Genomic DNA, 19,901 nt, shown 5'->3' with positions numbered 1-19,901 from the left:
AGATGTATCTGCCATTGGTATTGGGGAAGGGAAAAAAGAAGTATCTGGCACTAACCCGGGTGATGACACATCAGGTGGAGGTGAATCACCCTTGATCATCTTCCCAGGGGTCTTGATACCTGACCATGAGGATAGCAAGACTGCTGCGGATGTTCAGAAGTTAATGATACAAAATACACTTCCTGAGCTTGATCCTCAGACAACCAAGGGTTCCACAGATGTTGTTAGGTAAATACGTAAGATAGATACCACTTCTCTATAAAATATGTTGTCATTCTAGGGAAACAGCTTTGTTTGCTAAATCTGCTGGTTGCTTGTAATATTGATGAATCAGGAATTGTAGCTTATCCTGCTGTTGCGCTTTTTGTAAATCACTCCAGGAATTAATGTTTTGATCTGGGGACATTTATTTTGTGTAATAAGGAAGGTTTACTGTTCCTGAGAAGTTAGTGGAAGCCAAATATATTACTTTTTTTTTGTACATTTTTTCACTATTAAAAATGGTCTGTTATAAACTCTAAACTCTGTAAATCGCTTGGGTTGCTTTTGTATTTCTATGTCTGTGAACAAACTTTCTTACATTCAACTGGTACTTTCTATAAAATGGGTGCGATATACTGACTGATTAAAGGAAATCAAGGAAAATAAAATCTGTGTTCTCTTAAATATTTCCCAGTGAAGCCAGCTTTCTTCACCAAGGTTTTTTTTCCCTCAGTGTAATGAGTATGCATGATACAACTCACGATGACACACAGAAAGATCTAAATTGAGTTCTTCCCATTGTTTACACCAAAACCACAAAAACATGTTTACTTTGCCTGACTCTGTACTTCTGGTATATTTGTTGTCTTATTATCATCAGTCAGAATTTTATAGTACTCTGTAATTTCAGTGTATCTGGGGTGTTCAACATCTTAGTGTTATTACAGTAGTGAAGTGTATTGCTAGGGCTGTGAACCAGAGAATGAATTATAGAGAGGCATTTTGTTGTAACCACGCAGCTCAACAGCCATATAAAGCGAGGCCCAAATCAAGTTCTACTATTCAGACAAGAGAAAGAACTAATGAGCTTTAATACGATTCTTGAAAATTTAACAAAAAGAGCTTAGACACTATCTCCAAATTAATTTGGCTGTCAATCTCTTACTCTATGCTGACAAGGAATAAAATAATTCATATTATCAAGGTAGGTCTTACTCCTGGAATGACAAATCAAGGGTTACATTCCAAATTGCAACATATCCATTTTTAAAAAATGTTATCTGATATTTGCTCGGAAAAAATACAGATGATAACATGTTCTCTAAAATTTATTATTTTACTTAGTACTATTATTTTGTAAGTAAAGTGCTCATCATGTCAAATGTCTTCAGTCACTCAGTATTTAAGTTCACACTCAAGTGACAAATTTTGTCAGTAGATGTTTTTTTTTTTTTTTTTTTTTTTTTTATTCAACTGGTGGATGTCTCATCATGAAACTTTAAATATTCAGACTTCTCAGGTGGCCAGGATACTGGTTATAGCAGAACAAGCTGAGTGACCTTGTATTTTATTTGAATTTTTCAGTAGGCCTACACATATAAAAAACAATAATGACGACCCTAAGGATTACACTTTGTGTTATCTTCATGGTGACTGTAGCAACGGCCAAACCGGTGAGTAGCTCTCCTGTCCTGTTCATCACTCTTAATACAATCTAAATGGGAGCAGTGTCTTGTATGTATACTGGAATGACTACTTCTTGATACAAAAACAGGTTTGCCTAAATGGGGGTGAGGATTCATCCAAGTCGTCTGAGTCCAGTGAATTCGACTCATCAGAGGAAACTGCTTCTCACTCAGAGCCTACACAGACAGCCCCGCAGCCGGAGTCTCCAGAGACAGAGGTCCCTAACGCCATGGAGGAGACTGATCCTCCGTACAGTGCAGGCCCACTACTCCCCGAGGAAACTGGGCCCTCTCCGGCCACTATCGACACCAGCGCCTCACCCCTACCGGACCCCGAAGACCCTCAGACCTCCACTGATATAGAGCCTCTACAACTGATGCCAGATAGTGATCCTTCACAAACCTCCCTTGGCGTAGACATTTCTCGGGATATGCCTGATTCTGATCTGTCACAAGACTCCTTTAACGCTGATATTGCACACGTTTCACCAGACATGGGGGGGTCACAGCAGAGAGTGCTTACAGAGGCTGATTTTAACATTGGTATTGATGCCACTGGCACAATTCAACCACCCCTCTCCACCGCCACATACCATGTATTCCCCCTGGGTGCCACTCCTTCCCGCTCTCCAGACATCATGAAACCAACGCCCCCACCGCTGTCCGCCGCCCCGCCCCGGCATGTCCCAGCCGGGACCGCAGAAGTCACCACCGGCGTTCCTGTTTGTTTCACCCTGCAGTTCACCACGGCTGAGCCCAGTCCACCCAGAGGAGACAGCATCTGAGCAAACAAGTCAACAAACTGAAAGAAATCAACCAACAAGCGCATTGTTTTCCAGCGCTACACTGACATATTTCTATATGATTTCAGTGTTTTATTTTATTTTTATGCACCCTCAGTGCTTGGCTCTGACATTCGGATCGTATAGTCTTCTTAAGTAATCGTTATAGTGCAGATTATCCTGGTCTAATGACATGTTGATTCATGGTATGGTACGGTAAATTTATTCTAAATATTAAGAGTCTACTTCTTTAGATGTCATATTTCCTGCAGCAGTGGCGGTAATTTTCTTACTGCTGAATAAATACAAAGGAAATATGTTTTAACCACAGATAACAGCAGGGACTAAGCAAATATTGATTATAATTTGAGGACGCACTGTTGGGATTTCTTTCATCAAGCAATAACTTGACTAGCAACAGCTCCAATGCATTATTCTATTTTGTAGAGCAGTTGAAAAATTAAAATGTGATGTAAATAAGACCATGTAATCTGTATCTTAAATAAATACCCTTCATCTTATGAGCTGTGTGTGGATGTTGAATGAATGGTTCTGAATATAGTGCAACCATATTTCATACATTCATGTTGTTGATAGGCAGTCATTGGAAAGATAAGCAAAACCAAACCACTTGCAAGTAAAAATTACACAAAAACAATATTGAGTCTTGGGCTAAGAGCTCTTTGTCATACAGGCTCAATAGAAATTATGTAGACAACGTGCTGTTCGTAAAAGCCTTATCCATTGTATGTCAAAATAATCATTCAATACTTGTGAGTTAAAGAATTTTTCTTACTAATTTAATCACTGGACATGTGCTTTCTTTACCTAGTTTTGACAGATGAGCGAGATGGCAAGGTCATTTCCACTGAGTCCTACAATGGTTTAATTAGTTAGAAAATATGCTGTTTAAACAGAAATATATTCAGTGTTTAGTCTCTTGAGTATCATTCTTCATTTTGTATTATTTACATGTTTTTTAAAATCAAAAATGTTATCTATGCTCCAATACTGTACAATCCCAAAGCACCTGCATCTGTTCTCCAAACATATTTCAGCCAAACTTTATTGATGGCAAATTGGCAATGTGTATTGACAACACTTTATTTAATAAGATAGAGGAGGATCACTTTACTGAGAGTTGTGCCAGCATAGGATTTAAGAGAGATGAATAGTTCTGTCCCAGAAACAGTCTTCACTGCTCAAGAGAAAGAGGGGTGAAGACTACCCAGGCCCTTTGAATCAACAGCTTATCAGGAGTCTACTTTTATTACAGTAATGGGTATAACACAAAACAGAGAGGTAGAGTGTGATGAACAATTCAATTATTAACCCCTTAATAACAAATCCCTTATTAACAAAAACAAAGCTGTCACACTGATTCATGCAACTGAGAAAATAGTCCAAGCATGCCAGTTGAAGTTAGTGGGGATTGAAAGCATTTCTCTATAATTCCAGACATTAACTTCCACCAGTAACAAAAAACAAAGAGGAGGCTGATTGTGATGTTTTTGACAAAAACTTCCATGGAGAAATCTTGTTTTCTTAATAAATAAGATTAGCGTCAACCAATTCTGATGCTTTCCATTAAAGTGCTTGTTTCATGGAGAATAGTGTGTGGGATCCTGATGTAGTATACCACTCAGGCTGGGGTGAGAGCCTTACATGTTATTGTCTGGGCATTGCAAATTTGTTGCTTGTGTTTTTCACCATTAGCATTGACAAAATCATACCTGAATCTTTCTCTACTGTTACACTCATGTATGTCATTGAATAACCCCATCAGCCGATGTAAATATAATATGGGTCAGAGAGGTCACTCCGGGTGATCGTGCTGCTCTGGCTCAGTGTCTGTTTCTCCCTCGGTCTCTGTGTCTGGCTCCGGCTGCTGTTGTCGAGGCTGCTGAATGAGTCCACCATCCTGGGCCGTGTTGTAGGAGCCACAGCTGCTGCACTTCATCCCCAGTACGTGGAAAGGCACCATACAGTGGGCCTGGCAGTCGTTACATATGATCTACAAACAGGCCAGAGCACAGTAACTGGATTACATATACAGACAACCTTATGATTACTCAGGTAATAACATTAACAGTCATCATGACCCAGTTCTATAAAATATTTTCTGACAGGATTTCAGCACACAGATTCAATGAAACCTGAAAACTGGGCAGATCCAAATGACTTATGATCCATATGGATTATCATTTTCTACTTTTGTCCTTCAGTGACATTAGAATTTTGTCTTGAAGCTCTCATCACAGCTATTGCTAAAAAATGTAATCAATATACTACTAAAACTTATAATCATCATATACTTTTGACAACTAAGTGATGCTGGATTACTCAAATATTCCCTTGGACTTCTCATTTTCTGCGAAAAATTAGTTATTTCTGATGGATTATGTTTTCAAATGATCTTTCCCGTGACAAAAAGACATTTTTTTTCTCCATTTCAACATTGCAACCTTGACAGTGGCATCCTGGTATTCAGTGGGCATGGGTGACTGGGCGATCTCTTTGTCCATCTGTTCCCAGTGGTCCTCCATGTTCCAGGCGGAGTGCATGCACAGAGGGCAGCGGTACGCACTGACACAATGACAAAAAAAATGTATGCCCTTTTAGCAAGGGTTTCACTTTAAAAAAAAAAGAAGCTGTTAAACAGTGACTAGTGTTTACTTCCAAAAGGTTTTTGGGATTAGTGTTGTTTTGTCCAAGAATATCACTATTTCCAAATGGAGGAAATCTAATTCTGGAACAAAACCTTTTCATTCTCATTAATATACTCCTCATTAACTTCAGTCTATGAAATGTCCAAGACTTATGAGACATACCCAGTTCTGATCATGTCATCAAAGCATGTCCTGCAGAGGAAACCATGTCAACGTTTTAATGAACAGCTTTTGCCATACATATGGAATTTGAATTGTGAAGACAAATTGCTATAAGGGAGATGCACAAGTCTGGAGACAACGCTGTAGAGCACAGTGAGACCTACTTGTGTAGAAGGTGGCCGCATGGAAGAACTTGTGCTCTTACTCTGGAGGTGTGGATATCCTAATTTACACATACAATGATACAATACGTGTTAACCACACAAAGCACAAAACACCGCATAGGGATTCATTGCAGTCAAGCATCCCTCACCATGCCATCCCCTCATAGTTAATATCTTACCTCCATACATACAGGGCAGTTTTGTCTCGAAACATTTTCCACACACTGAAACAAAGAAAACGATGGCACATAATTAACACATAATTAGCGCTGAGGGCAATCAAGAATGATAGATATCATCTAGGTAGGTCACAACAAACACAGCTTAAAAATCACCTTGTGGTTTCCGCGCAGACTAGTGGCTAAACACAAATTACACTTTCCACAGTGGAAATACTTCTCCCTTGGCCCAATCCTGTAGGTGTCAAAACCCAGAGTCATTCCATGGACAGGTATGTCATGCAACACAAGACATCATTGTGCAGATAAAAGCAGAAGCAGAAGCAGACACACCCACAACGTGATGTCTCCCCACAGCAATGTGGCAAAACTAACCACCAGCTGTGAGCTACTTATCTCAGTGTTTTATCTCAACATATAAAACAATAAAAGAGAGAAAGAAGATAGAGGAAAATCTGAAAAGTAACTGGTTGAGTGATGCAGGTATATTGTAACACCAAAGTTATAGACCAGCAGTTTTTTGCACCAGCAGTGTGTACACAGTGTTACCCACCTGCATATTCCACAGAGCTGACAGTGATACTGCTTCTTATCCTTGTCAAACAAGTGGCATATGTCACAGTAATACTCCCCAAACTGCACATGACACTGCTGGCAGGTCTGCTGTGCCTAGAAGAACAAAGGCCAACAGAGCAACTGTACTTCCTGGAGCAGATTAATCAAGACTACTTATCACAGAGCTGTAATAAAACCATGATCTCTGTACAGCTGTTTCAGACAGACACACAGATAGATTCATTCGTTTTATTTATTTAAAACCTGAGAAAACAGATAGACAGATTTTTTTTTCACTGATCCCAGAGGAAATTTAGGCTCTCATGATTACTCATTGTTTTAAATGGTTATTTAATCCCTCCAGGTTCTTCTGATCATGATTACCTGTTGCAGTGTGTGGCAGTCAGAGCACTGCACCTCTCTGACCTGGAAACGGTCCATCTGATGGTTCTCCTCTGCATCATGGCACAGTCGGCACACATACAGTTTCCCACAGCAAGGTGCCTGGCGTACACACATTTAGATAACACTTCAACACGATAAATGGAGAGCTCGATGCTAACATGAGGCATAATCAAAAGGCGAGTCTGTACAAATGTCACCTTGTGAGTGTCGCTTTGGTTGTGAGAAAACTAGCCATGTGTAGCTGTTGTTAGAAATGGTGCTAATGACTAATGTTGATTAGCATGAACTTACACGTGACACTGACTGACAGACACGTTAACCAGTAACTTCCCTATGTTGGCGACGACATTCAGCTATTTGGACTAATGCTAGCATACTAACAAGGAAACATCGGATTAAAAGAAATATAGTTTTCGTAATCTACGCTGCTATCGTATCTGCTAGGCACATAAGCTAGCTAACCGGCTTGCCACTTCCTTGCTTACATTAGCCATGTGAGGTTGCGAGCATGTCTCAGCTACTTTGTTAGTGAGCAGCTAAATATAAGGCCATGTGATGAACAGATAATGAGACACCGTCGTGACAATAAGGCGTACTCACTTTCAATAAACAGCTGCGGACATAGTGTTCACATCCAGCAGGAGAAGCCATTTCTCCACCAAAGTTAGGGCTCTTCTTCGCTGTGCAGTGAGATGCGACAGGCATTCAAAAACGCAATTTCTGCTCGCTAGTGCCATCTAACGGCTGAAGTAGATATGCACATTTTTACCCCTTCTCAAGTGGACTCATCTTACATTTACATGTTGTGAACATATTTGAGACAGTAAAATGAGGCATGAGGTGGATAATCACAGCTGTAACCTGTCAGAGTAGAGCTGCTTCTTTCAAGCTGGCTACACTGATCACTTCACCAGCTACTGGCATTTAAACTCACTGCCCACTCTGTACTTTAGAACAAAAAAAAATCCCACTGGAGCTTCAAGACGCTGGTGCTCAGTTCTATTTGAAGACAACATCTGCTGATAAGCTGATAAAGGTACATACAGGGCCTTCAGCTGAACTCATAAAGGTTACCAGCACAGCCACTACAGATACAGACAGTTGCCTGTAGCAGCTTCAGCAGACTGCCATCTAGAAACTGCAAGCCACTCATGAAATAAGTCAAAACAAAAGTAAAAAGCCACATAAACAGACAAATCACACATCACAAGTAAAGATGCTTCCAACTTATAACAAAACATGAGATGCATAAAATAAGGATGGGAATGAAAAAAAAAAAAAAAAAAAAACATGCACTCAAAACAGAGGGCCTGGCCCTCTTGTAGGAAGGTGTGACTCATGACGTCCCAGCATGTCACAGCAGCATTTGCTCCTCTTCATGACTTCCTGCAGGACCAGCCAGCCTGGAGATCAGGGGCATTGCGGCAATGCAGGAGTTTTGCTTATTTTACTTTCACTAAACAGGAATATGGATTAATAGCCTAAAGTACACACTTTTGAATGAACATCCAAAAATGGTCAGTCTTAAAGTTTATATAGATAGATAGATAGATATTCTTTATTCCAGACTAAAAAAAAAAATCAAAAAACACACAGAATAATAAAAAAAAATAGTCTAATGACTCATTTTTAAAAGACATTTATACCAGTGCCCCCAGAAGTGAGATGTGCAGCGTGTGTCACTGAATGTGCAGCGTGTGTCACTGAATATAATATTCACCAGTGCCACAACAATTTGATTCTCAGAATCATTTAACCGGCAGATGAACCTGTGCATATACTAGAAATATTCATTTATCTTAAACATTCTAGACATAGGCTATACTACACTGCTCCATAGATAGATAGATAGATTTGGAGGAACAGGTTCAGGCATAGTGCTGTACAAGTGCGCTCTCTCCTGGGGTCTTTGGGAATGGTTACTAATAAGCTGGGATAGCATTGAGCTCATACTAATTTTTTGTCATTATATTAAAGGGCACCTTTTACACAAAAGCTGCCTGAGCACTGTCTGGATTTCTATCATATTACAAAAAATCACATCAGATGAACATTCAGGACCCATGTTCCCTACAGACTGTATCTCATTTCAAAAGTTAGGGTGGTGCGATATTTAGGATTAAGACTTTTAGCACATAAACCTAAATCAACAGCTTTGTGCCATTTTATTGTATTTATATATGACTGTAATTATTTACCTCATACAAATTAAGTTTTGTTATGTTGGGGTCAGTAAGTTGTGCACTCCATGTACCTGTAACAGCTATTTTTGAAATCCATTGCTCTACCCTGTCACAGCTGAGTGCAATATCTGCAAATTGTAAGTAGAAATTCAAAAGAATAGTTGTGATCTGAACCTCAGAGTTGCCTCTGCTCTTTCTGCAGCAGCCCAGGGGAGCACGGAGCAACTGAGGAGCAAATTTCACCACCATGTGGACTCGCGTAACGCCCAGATAAGTGTCATAGGCTATTGCAGCTATGGGGCAAACTCTGTCCAGTGTCTAGGTAAGGCCCTGATCAGGAGGCCTTACCACCGTGCACTCACTGTGATGAAGCACTTTGTCTTCCCTCCCAGACAAATCGTCTGCTTTGATTTGATTTGATTTGTACTGATGTTGTGTGTTGCTGTGTTGGCTGGTGAGCACAGAGCAGCGAGCCGGTGCAGCAGCTGCACAGCCAGCTGACTGAGAAGCTGGAGGCCCACAAGAAGAGCTCTCCACCTCCACATGAAGCTCCAACCCTGGACCACTGCCTCCACCCTGACCACACCACTCTGAGGCAGCAAACACACCCAGGAGCAGCGGACAGGAGTCGCACGGTCCAAACCGGTGACTCTGACTGGACACACAGCCATGAGTTTGACTTATGAAATGATTTATTACTGATGACATCAAAGTCCTCATAGTTCCCAAGCACTGTTTACCACCTGAAAGCTGAGAAAACACTATTATTCCAAGAAATTTTCCCAGAAAAATGAAGTGAATTTTCTTCATATGGTGAACTAAAATGTCTCAAAATTAAAGTAAGTTCACAGACTCCTGGGTTTCAAATGGTTAATAATAATGTGTTTTTTTCCCCCTCTTATCAACATTAGTGGACCCAGACTTGTGAATTTGTGTTTCATTTGAAGATCCTTAAATTGCCTCCAATAAAGATACAAGTACTTGCAAATGCAATACATCATTCATGAATATTTGATTATGTTGATACTTTCATTCCTGTTTTCCTCTCTCTGTATTTTGGGGTAAGAGAGAGCAGAGTTGAGTTCTTATGATTTTTAGGTTCCCCCAAACCTTCTGTAGTTTTCCCTACCTGTACATTACAGGGTCGTGTGTGTGTGTGTGTGTGTGTGTGTGAGAGAGAGAGAGAGAGAGAGAGAGAGAGAGAGAGAGAGAGAGAGAGAGAGAGAGCTATATCACGGCTCCACCATCAGTCTCTTGGACTGGCAGTCTTGTTGTGATCCTGTGGTTGTCACTGATAATATAGTTTTTATTTTTATTATTACAGATCAATGCGCTGTACTACCAGTGTACACACGTGTTTGTGTATAATGTGTGTGTGTGTATATATATATATATATATATATATATATATCTATACAGTACAGGCCAAAAGTTTGATTCAATGCGAAAACGCATTGAATGAGAATGAATTGAATGAGAAGGTGTGTCCAAATATATATATTTTATTTATTTCTTGGTCAATTTTAACAGTTGTCAAATAGGGCTGACAGCTGTGTACCAACCTGACTTCTGCACAACACAACTGATGGTCCCAACCCTGTCAAGAAGGCAAGAAATTCCACAAATGAACCCTGACAAGGCACACCTGTGAAGTTAAAATCATTTCAAGTGACTACATCATGAAGCTTATTGAGAGAAGGCCAAGGGTTTGCAGCGCTGTCAACAAAGCAAAGGGTGGCTACTTTGAGGAATCTAAAATATAAAACATATTTATTATGTTGTTTATGAAGTTATTTAACATTTTTTTCTTTGCTACATAATTCCATATATCTTGCTTCATATATTTGATGACTTCAGTATGTATCTACAATGTTGAAAGTAGTAAAAATAAAGAAAACACATTGAATGAGAAGGTGTGTCCAAACTTGTGACTGGTAGGGTATATATAAGAAAAAATGGAGAAAAAAAAAATCATTGAAAAAATGATTTTTTTCATTACATTTTTTTTTTTTACCCAGTAACATATGTACTGATATTTACGCATCTGGAAAAAAAATAAAAACACAAGTGTTCCCTTTATTATGACACCAACTTTATTCAAATAGACACTGTAGTTGCACAGGTATACCCTTTTCATTGTGGGTATGTAATTTTAAAGCAAAAAAAAAAAAAAAAGTAAAAAATAGTTTACCTTTCAACGGGCTCCGTTGCTATGCAGCGAACACAAATTGCCATGACGACGCAGCTCCCTGTTTAAACCGCCGCGCGAACGAAAACCGTCACTTGTGTTGACGCGCGCGACGCCTGCGGACGCACTTGACCTAGACTCCCGACTGAGCGGAAGAGAGATTTTCACTCAAAGCTTTTTTCCACAAAAAACCCACCCGGAGCAGAAGCAGAAGCTGTCAGGACATGGCTGACCCCAGCCGCGCCTCTCCGAACAGGTAGGGAGGCTCCGTCCTCTGGAAAATAACGAACAAAATGTTGGATTTGTGGCGCGTTACTGTGCAACTTGAGCTACAAGTAAGAAACAAGTTAAATTAGACAAAAAACGCGTTCAGAAAAATGTTTTTCTGAAATAGATAAGTGGCCACTGCTAGTAAAGTTGTCAGACTGGATTTCCATGCAACACTGAGGTCAAATAAACTCGGCAACGCGAGTTTTTCCGTGTTTTTTTCTGGAGCGCGCAAAAACGCGTCCACTCCGGGCCGCGCGGGCTGAGTTGTTATCGTTTGAAAAACGACACGAGCCGCATCGGCTCTGGGCCGTGACGTGGTGAGAACGCGATGACGCGCTGACCTTAGAGCGGCTGCAGTTCAGGCTGTCTAAATAAATAATTTCTTAAATTGGTCCTATATTTTTATATATGTTTTCACGTAGTTTATCTTGTTGTTCAGTTCTTTCATTTTAGCTGAAATTTCGGAGCTGTCAACACCGACTGCGAGAGATTCGATTTTATTGATTCTATTGCAGATTAACAAATTGGATTACACACAGAGATTGAGATGCAGTTACAAAACTCTTGACGTGCCTCTGCAAATAATTTCATATTTGCCACAAATAATTGGATATGTAATGCATTGTGTGTAACAGGCTCCTGGACAAGTTAAAATGTGTGTATTTGGATTTTTGTGCAGTACACAGCAGGCTTTTGGACGTGTTAACCTGTGTGTACCTTCCCACGGCCCTGGTGGTTGGTAATGTTGGTAACCTGACCAGCATAAATGAAAATGATGTCATGTCAAAATTGTGCTGATTGAATGCATGTGGACAGAAAATACTTGATTTTGTTTGCAAAACTAAGGGAATACAATTCATTAATGTGTGTGTGTGTGTGTGTGTGTGTGTGTGTGTGTGTGTGTGTGTGTGTGTGTGTATTTTAATTCATTGTAATTTTTAATGTATTTAAAAATCCAAATCCTGTCCAGCTCTCTAGAAAAACACCAGAGTGCTGTTATTCTCTGTCAGCACTCATGCAACACATCTTGTCCAGTCAGGTTGGACCGTGGTTACCATGTGATCATTGTTACTTGTGATTGTTGATGATTATTTATGATGTCATTTTCCTGTTTTTTTTGTTTGTTTGTTTGTTTTTTGTCTGCCTCTGAGGTGAAGCAGCTTGTGTCAACATGTCTGACATCCTGTTGTCTTCTCTTTCAGATCCCTGTTGAGAGCCACCCAGCCTGATCGTCTTTCTTCAGCTTCACCCACTCCGACCAACATGGACAGCCCTCAGGACCTCCCTCCCACCTCGTCTCCGCCCACTCCCACCTTCTCTCCTTACTCTCCCTCCTCTCCCACCTTCTCTCCTTACTCTCCCTCCACTCCCACCTTCTCTCCTTACTCTCCCTCCTCTCCCGCCTTCTCTCCTTACTCTCCCTCCTCTCCCTCCACTCCCACCTTCTCTCCTTACTCTCCCTCCGCTCCCACCTTCTCTAGTTACTCTTCCTCCTCTCCCTCCGCTCCCACCTTCTCTCCTTACTCTCCCTCCTCTCCCTCCACTCCCACCTTCTCTCCTTACTCTCCCTCCGCTCCCACCTTCTCTCCTTACTCTCCCTCCTCTCCCTCCGCTCCCACCTTCTCTCCTTACTCTCCCTCCTCTCCCTCCACTCTCACTTTCTCTCCCTCCTCTCCCTCCACTCCCACCTTCTCTCCTTACTCTCCCTCCGCTCCCACCTTCTCTCCTTACTCTCCCTCCTCTCCCTCCACTCCCACTTTCTCTCCTTACTCTCCCTCCTCTCCCTCCACTCCCACCTTCTCTCCTTACTCTCCCTCCTCCTCTCCCACTCTTCTTCCCTCTCTCCCACCATCTCCTCCTCACACTCTTTGCACCAGCTCCTCCCCATCCTTCACGAACTCTGTTTTGTCTTCCACAGATCCAGTCAGCAAGGATGTTGCTGAGCAGACCAGGACCATCGACAGGTAAAGTAGGATGCAGGCTAATTAAGGCTGATGCAGCTCATGAATTCAACCTAAACCTATCTTACTGGTTGCCACGGGTAACCAGTGAGCTGACTGTGCACTTATCAGCTCCCATCACTTGTATTTAGTTGATTCAGTGTTTTGTGTCCATGTTCTGGAGATGAAAAAAAAACACTCTTCAGTCAAAAAGTCAAGGCACCGCTGAGTAGCTAGTTTGAAGTCAGTGAATGTGGTTTCTGCATAATTTGGGAGAGTATTAACATTTTTGTTTTATTTTTTTTTTTATTGACATCTATGCCTCATTGTCAGTGTTCCTGTGTGGGTGCTTTATTTATTATTTTTCTTCTAGGATTCCCAAGGCAGAGGCCATTGGACCGGAGGCGCCGAGTTTGATCCCGGACACTGAACGAGGTAGATTTAACAGACATGTAAATTCACTGTTCTTCCATCACTGCTAATCTGTGTTCTCAGTAGCACTTCTTCATCTGTCTCTCCTCAGCTGTCTACCTGGAGCCGTGCTCTGCTAGATCTCGGCGGAGGTATCCCTTTTTTCAGCATGAATGGGACAGTGGTGGAAACTGTTAAGAGATCAGCTGTGTTGCTTAGAGATAGGATTCAATTTCAGATTCCCTGTTTTTCTACCTTTGGATGAATTGCTTCTTTGCATTGCTCTGATCAAATCCCTGCTGGAGTTTACATCCCATCACTCCTGGTCTTTCTCTTTCTCCATCTCATAGATCAGTGAAAGTACGTGGAAAACGCTCCCGCAACACCAGCAGCGATGGCGGGAGCCGGAAAAGACAGAAGAAGGTGGAGCTGGGGTATGTGACAGAAATCAAACTGTTGTCCCAACTCAGCCTTGGTCAATCTCTGTCAGGGTGTAGGATCATCTTCTGAGTGGAAAGTGTGCTTGAATGTCCCTCTCAAAATGTGTTGTTAGTTTGCTGATATTTTACTTAAGGAGAAGTAGAAATCCTGCAGTAAAAATGAGCTTCTAAAAAAGCAGTTCATTTAAAATGTACTACTAACATGAACATTGTTAAATCTGATCTCTCCTAAGCAGCTCTAAAAGCATGAGAGTTTGAAATTAGAGTAGTATAGAAGGAGATTTTCTAAATTACAAATTGAAGTGCACAAATGAAGTACAGCCAGATTACTCTTCTGTTTTTTTGTTGGCTGACTGTTCACTGTGAATGTTGTGACTGTCAAAGTGCAGTTCTCCTGACGCTTATAGAGAGCTACAAAAATTGACTTTCTGTAATGGATTTGATTTAAAATGTAGGAAAAATTACTGACTTAAAAATACAGTGAAATATTGTAATCTTGTAATTGTATTGAAGCAGGTTGGGTTACAGAACACATTACTGAGTTGCTGTTGTTGTTGTTGTTGTTGTTGTTGTTGTTGTTGTTGTTGTGTTGTACTAATATAAATTTCCTTGCAGGTTTCCAAACATCGGGAACACCTGCTTCATGAACGCCACCCTGCAGGGTCTTTACAGTGTCCCAGACTTCTGCAGTGACATCATGACGCAGGAGGCCCTCTGGAGCCTCGAGGCAGAGACCTGTCTGCTGCTGCAGAGGTGCAGGACCTAAGATATCTTCACCCCACACACCAGGCCAAAAGGAGGAGCAGCTCCCTGCTTTACTGAATGTTATTTCATGATTTCAGCAAGTAGTAAATACTCATTTCCTTCCATTTCCTTTCTGAAGGAACATCGGAGAGCTGTGCAAAACACGGCAGGGTCAGTGTGCCTCTAAAGACAAGAAGCAGCTCCTCCGCTTAATCAAGAGCAGCTTGGCTGTTTATAATGAGGAGTATCACGATCGCTCTCAGCAGGTACTAAAATGAGCCTAGCATTTGTGATTTATTGTTTAGTGTAGCATTTGTGTGCTTAACATATTTTAATGGCTCGCTGATTTCTCACAGGATGCTCACGAGTTCCTGATGCTCCTCTTCATGGGCCTGAAGATGGAGGGCGAGGCCATGGCCACATCACCAGGCTACATTTGTCCCACGGCGAAGTTTGAGTTCAAACTTCAGTGCGTTCGCACCTGCGCCAGGTAACTTCACAGCAAACTGCATTCAATACATATATGCATGTTGCTGTTTTATGCTGTTTTATCTGATTAATCACAGAACAAAACATTAAAAAACAAACTGCATTGCTTATTGTTGATGATTACAGAAGTTTTCAGTGGTCTGACTGTTAAATTTTTTTGTTTTTACAGCTGTGGAGACAAGGTCTTCCAGGAGGAGGAGCACAACAACCTCTCCCTGAACCTGTCCCCCTTCCTGGAGGACAGCCTCCGATTCTTCTTTGAGGTCAGTTTACAGAGGATCTTTTCCCTTTAAATTCATGAGGTCAACGTTTCTTACTTGGTTTCTGTGTATAGCAATGTAGTGACTGGTTTGTTCTTAGGCATCAGAGCTGGAGTGTACCTGTGGGAAGTGCCTTGGCCGCCAGGCCACCGTTAGGAGGAGTTTCCTCACTCTGCCCCGGTCCGTCTGCCCACAGCCTCCAAGATGCTGTCAAGTACTCTCTGTCTTTCTGTGTTGAGGCTTTGCTCATTTTTGGTTTTCTCCATCTTTCGCCAGAGTGCTGGTGCTTCACATGAAGCGTTTCTGCTACAGTGGGGGGCAGATGAGGAGACTGGGAGATGCAGTCGCCATCCCTCCTGTGCTGTCTCTGACATCTTCCAACAAAGAGCCCGTCTCACACACAGGTAAAAGACATTGTGCACTTTTAAACTTGTTGAAGCATGGCTAAGCTTACTGGAAACACCCAACTTTTGTTTCTACATTTTAAAGTTAAGCAAAGCTTTGTGGTGTGTTTGTCAGCATCAGTTGATGAGCTGGAGAGTTCAGGAGACACACAGACCTCACAGCTGGGAGCGTCTGTGGTGAGACAGTAATAGGGAAAGAGAGAGAACATGTTGAATATGTACTGTGTAGTGGAGTGGTTTAAGAACCTTATTACAACATTTACCATTTTTCTTTTTCAGAGCAACTATCATCTGTGTGGAGTCGTGTCTCACCTTGGGAGGAGCATTGACTGTGGTAAATAATGCCACATAGAAAAATGTGGATCTGGGACACGTACACACATAACAACAAAAATGTCACATAATGCCTCACCTTCACTGCATTTTCTGTGTCTCACAGGTCACTACATCAGTGACATCATGGAAGGCGACAGCAGAGACTGGCTCACACTGAACGACGCCATTACAACAAAAACAGATGAGGCCACGGTCCTGGAAGAGCGTCAGGACACGGCTTATATCCTGTTTTACGTCCTCGGGTAAGACTTTTGACCTCAGTGATTACGAGAAGAATCTGCCTCCCTGAGCCTTCTAGCAAACTGAGCTCTGAGTTAAAGCGTCTTCTGTCCCATCTTCCTGCAGGGGAGCAGGGGAGGGGGACCATGCATCCCTGTAGGACCCAGACTCAACAGGAGCAAATGTTGAGCCAGCTGTCCACCTATCAGCACCCATCACTTTTATTTGATTGTTTTGTGTCCATGTGCTCAAGAAGATAACATTTTTCAGTCAGAAAGCCAAGGCTTTCTCTTAGTAGCTAGTCTGAAGTGAATCAAAGTGCTTCCTTGTTGCAAAATTGCTTTAGCGTAAATATAAATACACTTTTTTAGGATTCCGGCAGTTCCTGGGACAGATGCAACCATGCTGACCTCTGGCACTGTTGCTGAAGAGGGTAGATTTAGCAGCAGATATGTAGTTTTCACTGCCCATCTACCAATGCTCAACTGTTCTCATTAGTTCTTGTTCATCTGTCTCTCCTAAGCTCTACCTGGAGCCGTGTTCCTCTGGATCTCTGCGGAGGTATCCCTTTTTCAGCAAGAAAGGGGTTCTCATGGCATCATCTCACTCAGGGGAGACCATTGACCGGTAATTAATGCCACAGACATCAGACAGTAATATGATCTGGAACGCGTACACACAACAAAATAAAAATGCTTCTTCATTGCGTTTTCTGTGTCTCACAGGTCACTACATCAGTGACATCATGGAAGGCAACAGCAGAGACTGGCTCACACTGAACGACAAAAACAGATGAGGCCACGGTCCTGAAAGAGCGTCAGGACACGGCTTATATCCTGTTTTATGTCCTCGGGTAAGACTTTTGACCTCAGTGATTATGAGAAGAATCTGCCTCCCTGAGCCTTCTAGCAAACTGAGTTCTGAGTTAAAGCGTCTTCTGTCCCATCTTCCTGCAGGGGAGCAGGGGAGGGAGACCATGCATCCCTGTAGGACCCAGACTCAACAGGAGCAAATGTCCCCGGAGCAGAGGTGAGTCTGCTGACCACTAAAAGTGCTTTACCATGTTCCCAGTCACATTCTGAGAAAGGAGAGTAAGACACTGAGGCCAGATTGCACCATCAAGGAGCCACTTTTAAATGAGATTAAATCACAGTGTGCCATTAAATTCTGTTGCAGCAAACTTTACAACTGGTTTAACTTAAAGATTATATTCAATCCTGTCTTTGAACCTCAGTTTTAGTTTTTACTCTATAAATTTATTTTATGAAATATTTGCTCTCACAAGACAAGTAGGAAAAGTATTGCACAGTGTAACATATTTGGACAGCTTTTTATTTAAATTGTTAATATGACCATTAAAATTTAGAAATTCGTCATTATGAAACCCCAGGACTTTGGATTTCAATCTGTCAGTATCCCAGCTGTTTATTCTAATACGAACATGTTCAACGTTATTTTGATTCCACTTGGAACAAAAAACTCTGAAATCTGTCTCATTTACATGTAAAGACAATTTATTGTTTTTAAGCCATGTGTCAACTTTAACACAAACAATGTTGATGATTTTTGTCCAGAAAATGTTAGTATGTTAGTATGCATGTCATTTTCCTGTGTAATCTGCCTCTGAGCTGAAGCAGATTATATCAACCTGTCAGACGTCCTGTTGTCCTCTCTTTCAGATTCTTGTTGAGAGCGCCACACGGCCTCATCCTGTGTCTTCGCTCAGATGAAGATCTCCTCACCGCATCTCGCCCTCTTTTACTCCTCGCCTCATGGCACTCCTGCCACGCGGACAGGAGGAGGCAGAGGAGAACGAGAGAGGAGCCTCTCCACCTTTCTCCACTCGTCTTTCTCCACTGGGGAGAAAGAGACAGGAGAAACCAGACAGGCAAGCGCCAGGTACAATAGGATGCAGACCAATTAAGGTTGATGCATCTCATGAAATCACTCTAAACATGTTACTGGGTGTCACGGGTGACCAATAAGCCAGCTGTCCACCTATCAGCACCCATCACTTTTATTTAATTGTTTTGTGTCCATGTGCTCAAGAGGATAACATTCTTCAGTCAGAAAGCCAAGGCTTCCTCTTAGTAGCTAGTCTGAAGTGAATGAAAGTGCTTCCTTGTTGCAAAATTGCTTTAGCCTAAATATAAATACACTTTTTTAGGATTCCAGCAGTTCCTTGGACAGATGCAACCATGCTGACCTCTGGCACTGTTGCTGAAGAGGGTAGATTTAACAGCAGATATGTAGTTTTCACTGTCCATCTACCAATGCTCAACTGTTCTCATTAGTTCTTGTTCATCTGTCTCTCCTAAGCTCTACCTGGAGCCGTGTTCCTCTGGATCTCTGCGGAGGTATCCCTTTTTCAGCAAGAAAGGGGTTCTCATGGCATCATCTCACTCGGGGGAGACCATTGACCGGTAATTAATGCCACAGACATCAGACAGTAATATGATCTGGAACGCGTACACACAACAAAATAAAAATGCTTCTTCATTGCGTTTTCTGTGTCTCGCAGGTCACTACATCAGTGACATGGAAGGCAACAGCAGAGACTGGCTCACACTGAACGACGGCATTACAACAAAAACAGATGAGGCCACGGTCCTGAAAGAGCGACGGGGCACGGCTTATATCCTGTTTTACGTCCTCGGGTAAGACTTTCGACCTCAGTGATTATGAGAAGAATCTGCCTTCCTGAGCCTTCTAGCGAACTGAGTTCTGAGTTAAAGCAGCATCTTCACTTCCTATCTTCCTGCAGGGGAGGGGGCCCATGCAGCCCTGTAGGATCCAGGTTCATCAGTAGCCGTCTGCCCCAGCCAGCAAATGTCTCCTGGTGTAGAGCTGAGATCTGCTGAATGACACAACTATCAGCCCCTGGGTTCTGCATGATGCCTGCTAAAAAACAAAACAAAAAAAACAACAACGCAGTATCAGAATGTTTGCTAGACCTGGACCTCCTGGTGCTCCACATCCTCCACCTGCTCCACACAGCCAGTGGAGGTTCCAGATCAGCAGAGCTCCCTGACACTGACAGCAGGCGACGTACGAGCTGCTCACAGACCTCAGCCAGCAGCAGCAGCCTCCTCAGAGCTGGGAGAGATGGAGCAGATGCTCCACACATGATGGGCCTTGCTAAAACTGCACAATACTGGAAACAACTAGCTCAACATAACACACACTGTAAATCCAGCTTTATATGTATGGCCAGTATCTGCGTCACACAGTACAATTTCCTAACTCTCCCTACAGCCAAAACGATTGGCTACTATCTCTAATTTACAACTGGAAATATGTCTCTGCTGATGGGATTAGATAGGATTTCTCTGCTGGCAAGAGCCTAACAGAATTTGATTTGGTTAGTGGGTGTATGACATTATGTTGGGCATACTTATTGCATTTTGATTATTTTGATTAAATAAATCAATAAA

The 19,901-nt window shown here is 42.0% G+C and overlaps 2 protein-coding genes across 3 annotated transcripts; one reads left to right on the top strand and one right to left on the bottom strand.

Annotated features, from left to right (window-relative positions):
• Positions 1 to 3,319: 3,319 nt before the first annotated feature.
• Positions 3,320 to 14,906, bottom strand: rchy1 (ring finger and CHY zinc finger domain containing 1). Of its 2 annotated transcripts, XM_030059872.1 has the most exons (10): positions 14,903 to 14,906; positions 7,184 to 7,253; positions 6,563 to 6,682; positions 6,177 to 6,292; positions 5,780 to 5,858; positions 5,624 to 5,668; positions 5,445 to 5,503; positions 5,281 to 5,310; positions 4,915 to 5,035; positions 3,320 to 4,463 (listed from the first exon to the last, which is right to left on the bottom strand). In XM_030059872.1, exons 2-10 carry the CDS (start codon positions 7,232 to 7,234, stop codon positions 4,266 to 4,268), a joined length of 819 nt encoding a protein of 272 aa, XP_029915732.1. In that variant the 5' UTR covers positions 7,235 to 7,253; positions 14,903 to 14,906; the 3' UTR covers positions 3,320 to 4,265. The 2 variants fall into 2 exon arrangements, with proteins under 2 accessions (XP_029915732.1, XP_029915733.1); XM_030059873.1 differs by lacking the exons at positions 5,780 to 5,858; positions 6,563 to 6,682; positions 7,184 to 7,253; positions 14,903 to 14,906.
• Positions 13,039 to 19,116, top strand: LOC115365095 (ubiquitin carboxyl-terminal hydrolase 37-like). Its single transcript, XM_030059869.1, has 19 exons — positions 13,039 to 13,188; positions 13,538 to 13,599; positions 13,688 to 13,727; positions 13,926 to 14,009; positions 14,631 to 14,768; positions 14,899 to 15,025; positions 15,116 to 15,249; positions 15,418 to 15,511; positions 15,609 to 15,688; positions 15,785 to 15,912; positions 16,028 to 16,089; positions 16,192 to 16,246; positions 16,352 to 16,490; positions 16,991 to 17,094; positions 17,193 to 17,320; positions 17,424 to 17,496; positions 18,147 to 18,366; positions 18,787 to 18,890; positions 18,989 to 19,116. Exons 5-15 carry the CDS (start codon positions 14,659 to 14,661, stop codon positions 17,261 to 17,263), a joined length of 1,104 nt encoding a protein of 367 aa, XP_029915729.1. The 5' UTR covers positions 13,039 to 13,188; positions 13,538 to 13,599; positions 13,688 to 13,727; positions 13,926 to 14,009; positions 14,631 to 14,658; the 3' UTR covers positions 17,264 to 17,320; positions 17,424 to 17,496; positions 18,147 to 18,366; positions 18,787 to 18,890; positions 18,989 to 19,116.
• Positions 19,117 to 19,901: the final 785 nt, after the last annotated feature.

This window comes from Myripristis murdjan, chromosome 9 (genome assembly GCF_902150065.1).
Source record: "Myripristis murdjan chromosome 9, fMyrMur1.1, whole genome shotgun sequence".
Taxonomy (NCBI): domain Eukaryota; kingdom Metazoa; phylum Chordata; class Actinopteri; order Holocentriformes; family Holocentridae; genus Myripristis; species Myripristis murdjan.
This window is presented reverse-complemented; position numbering and strand designations above follow the sequence as displayed.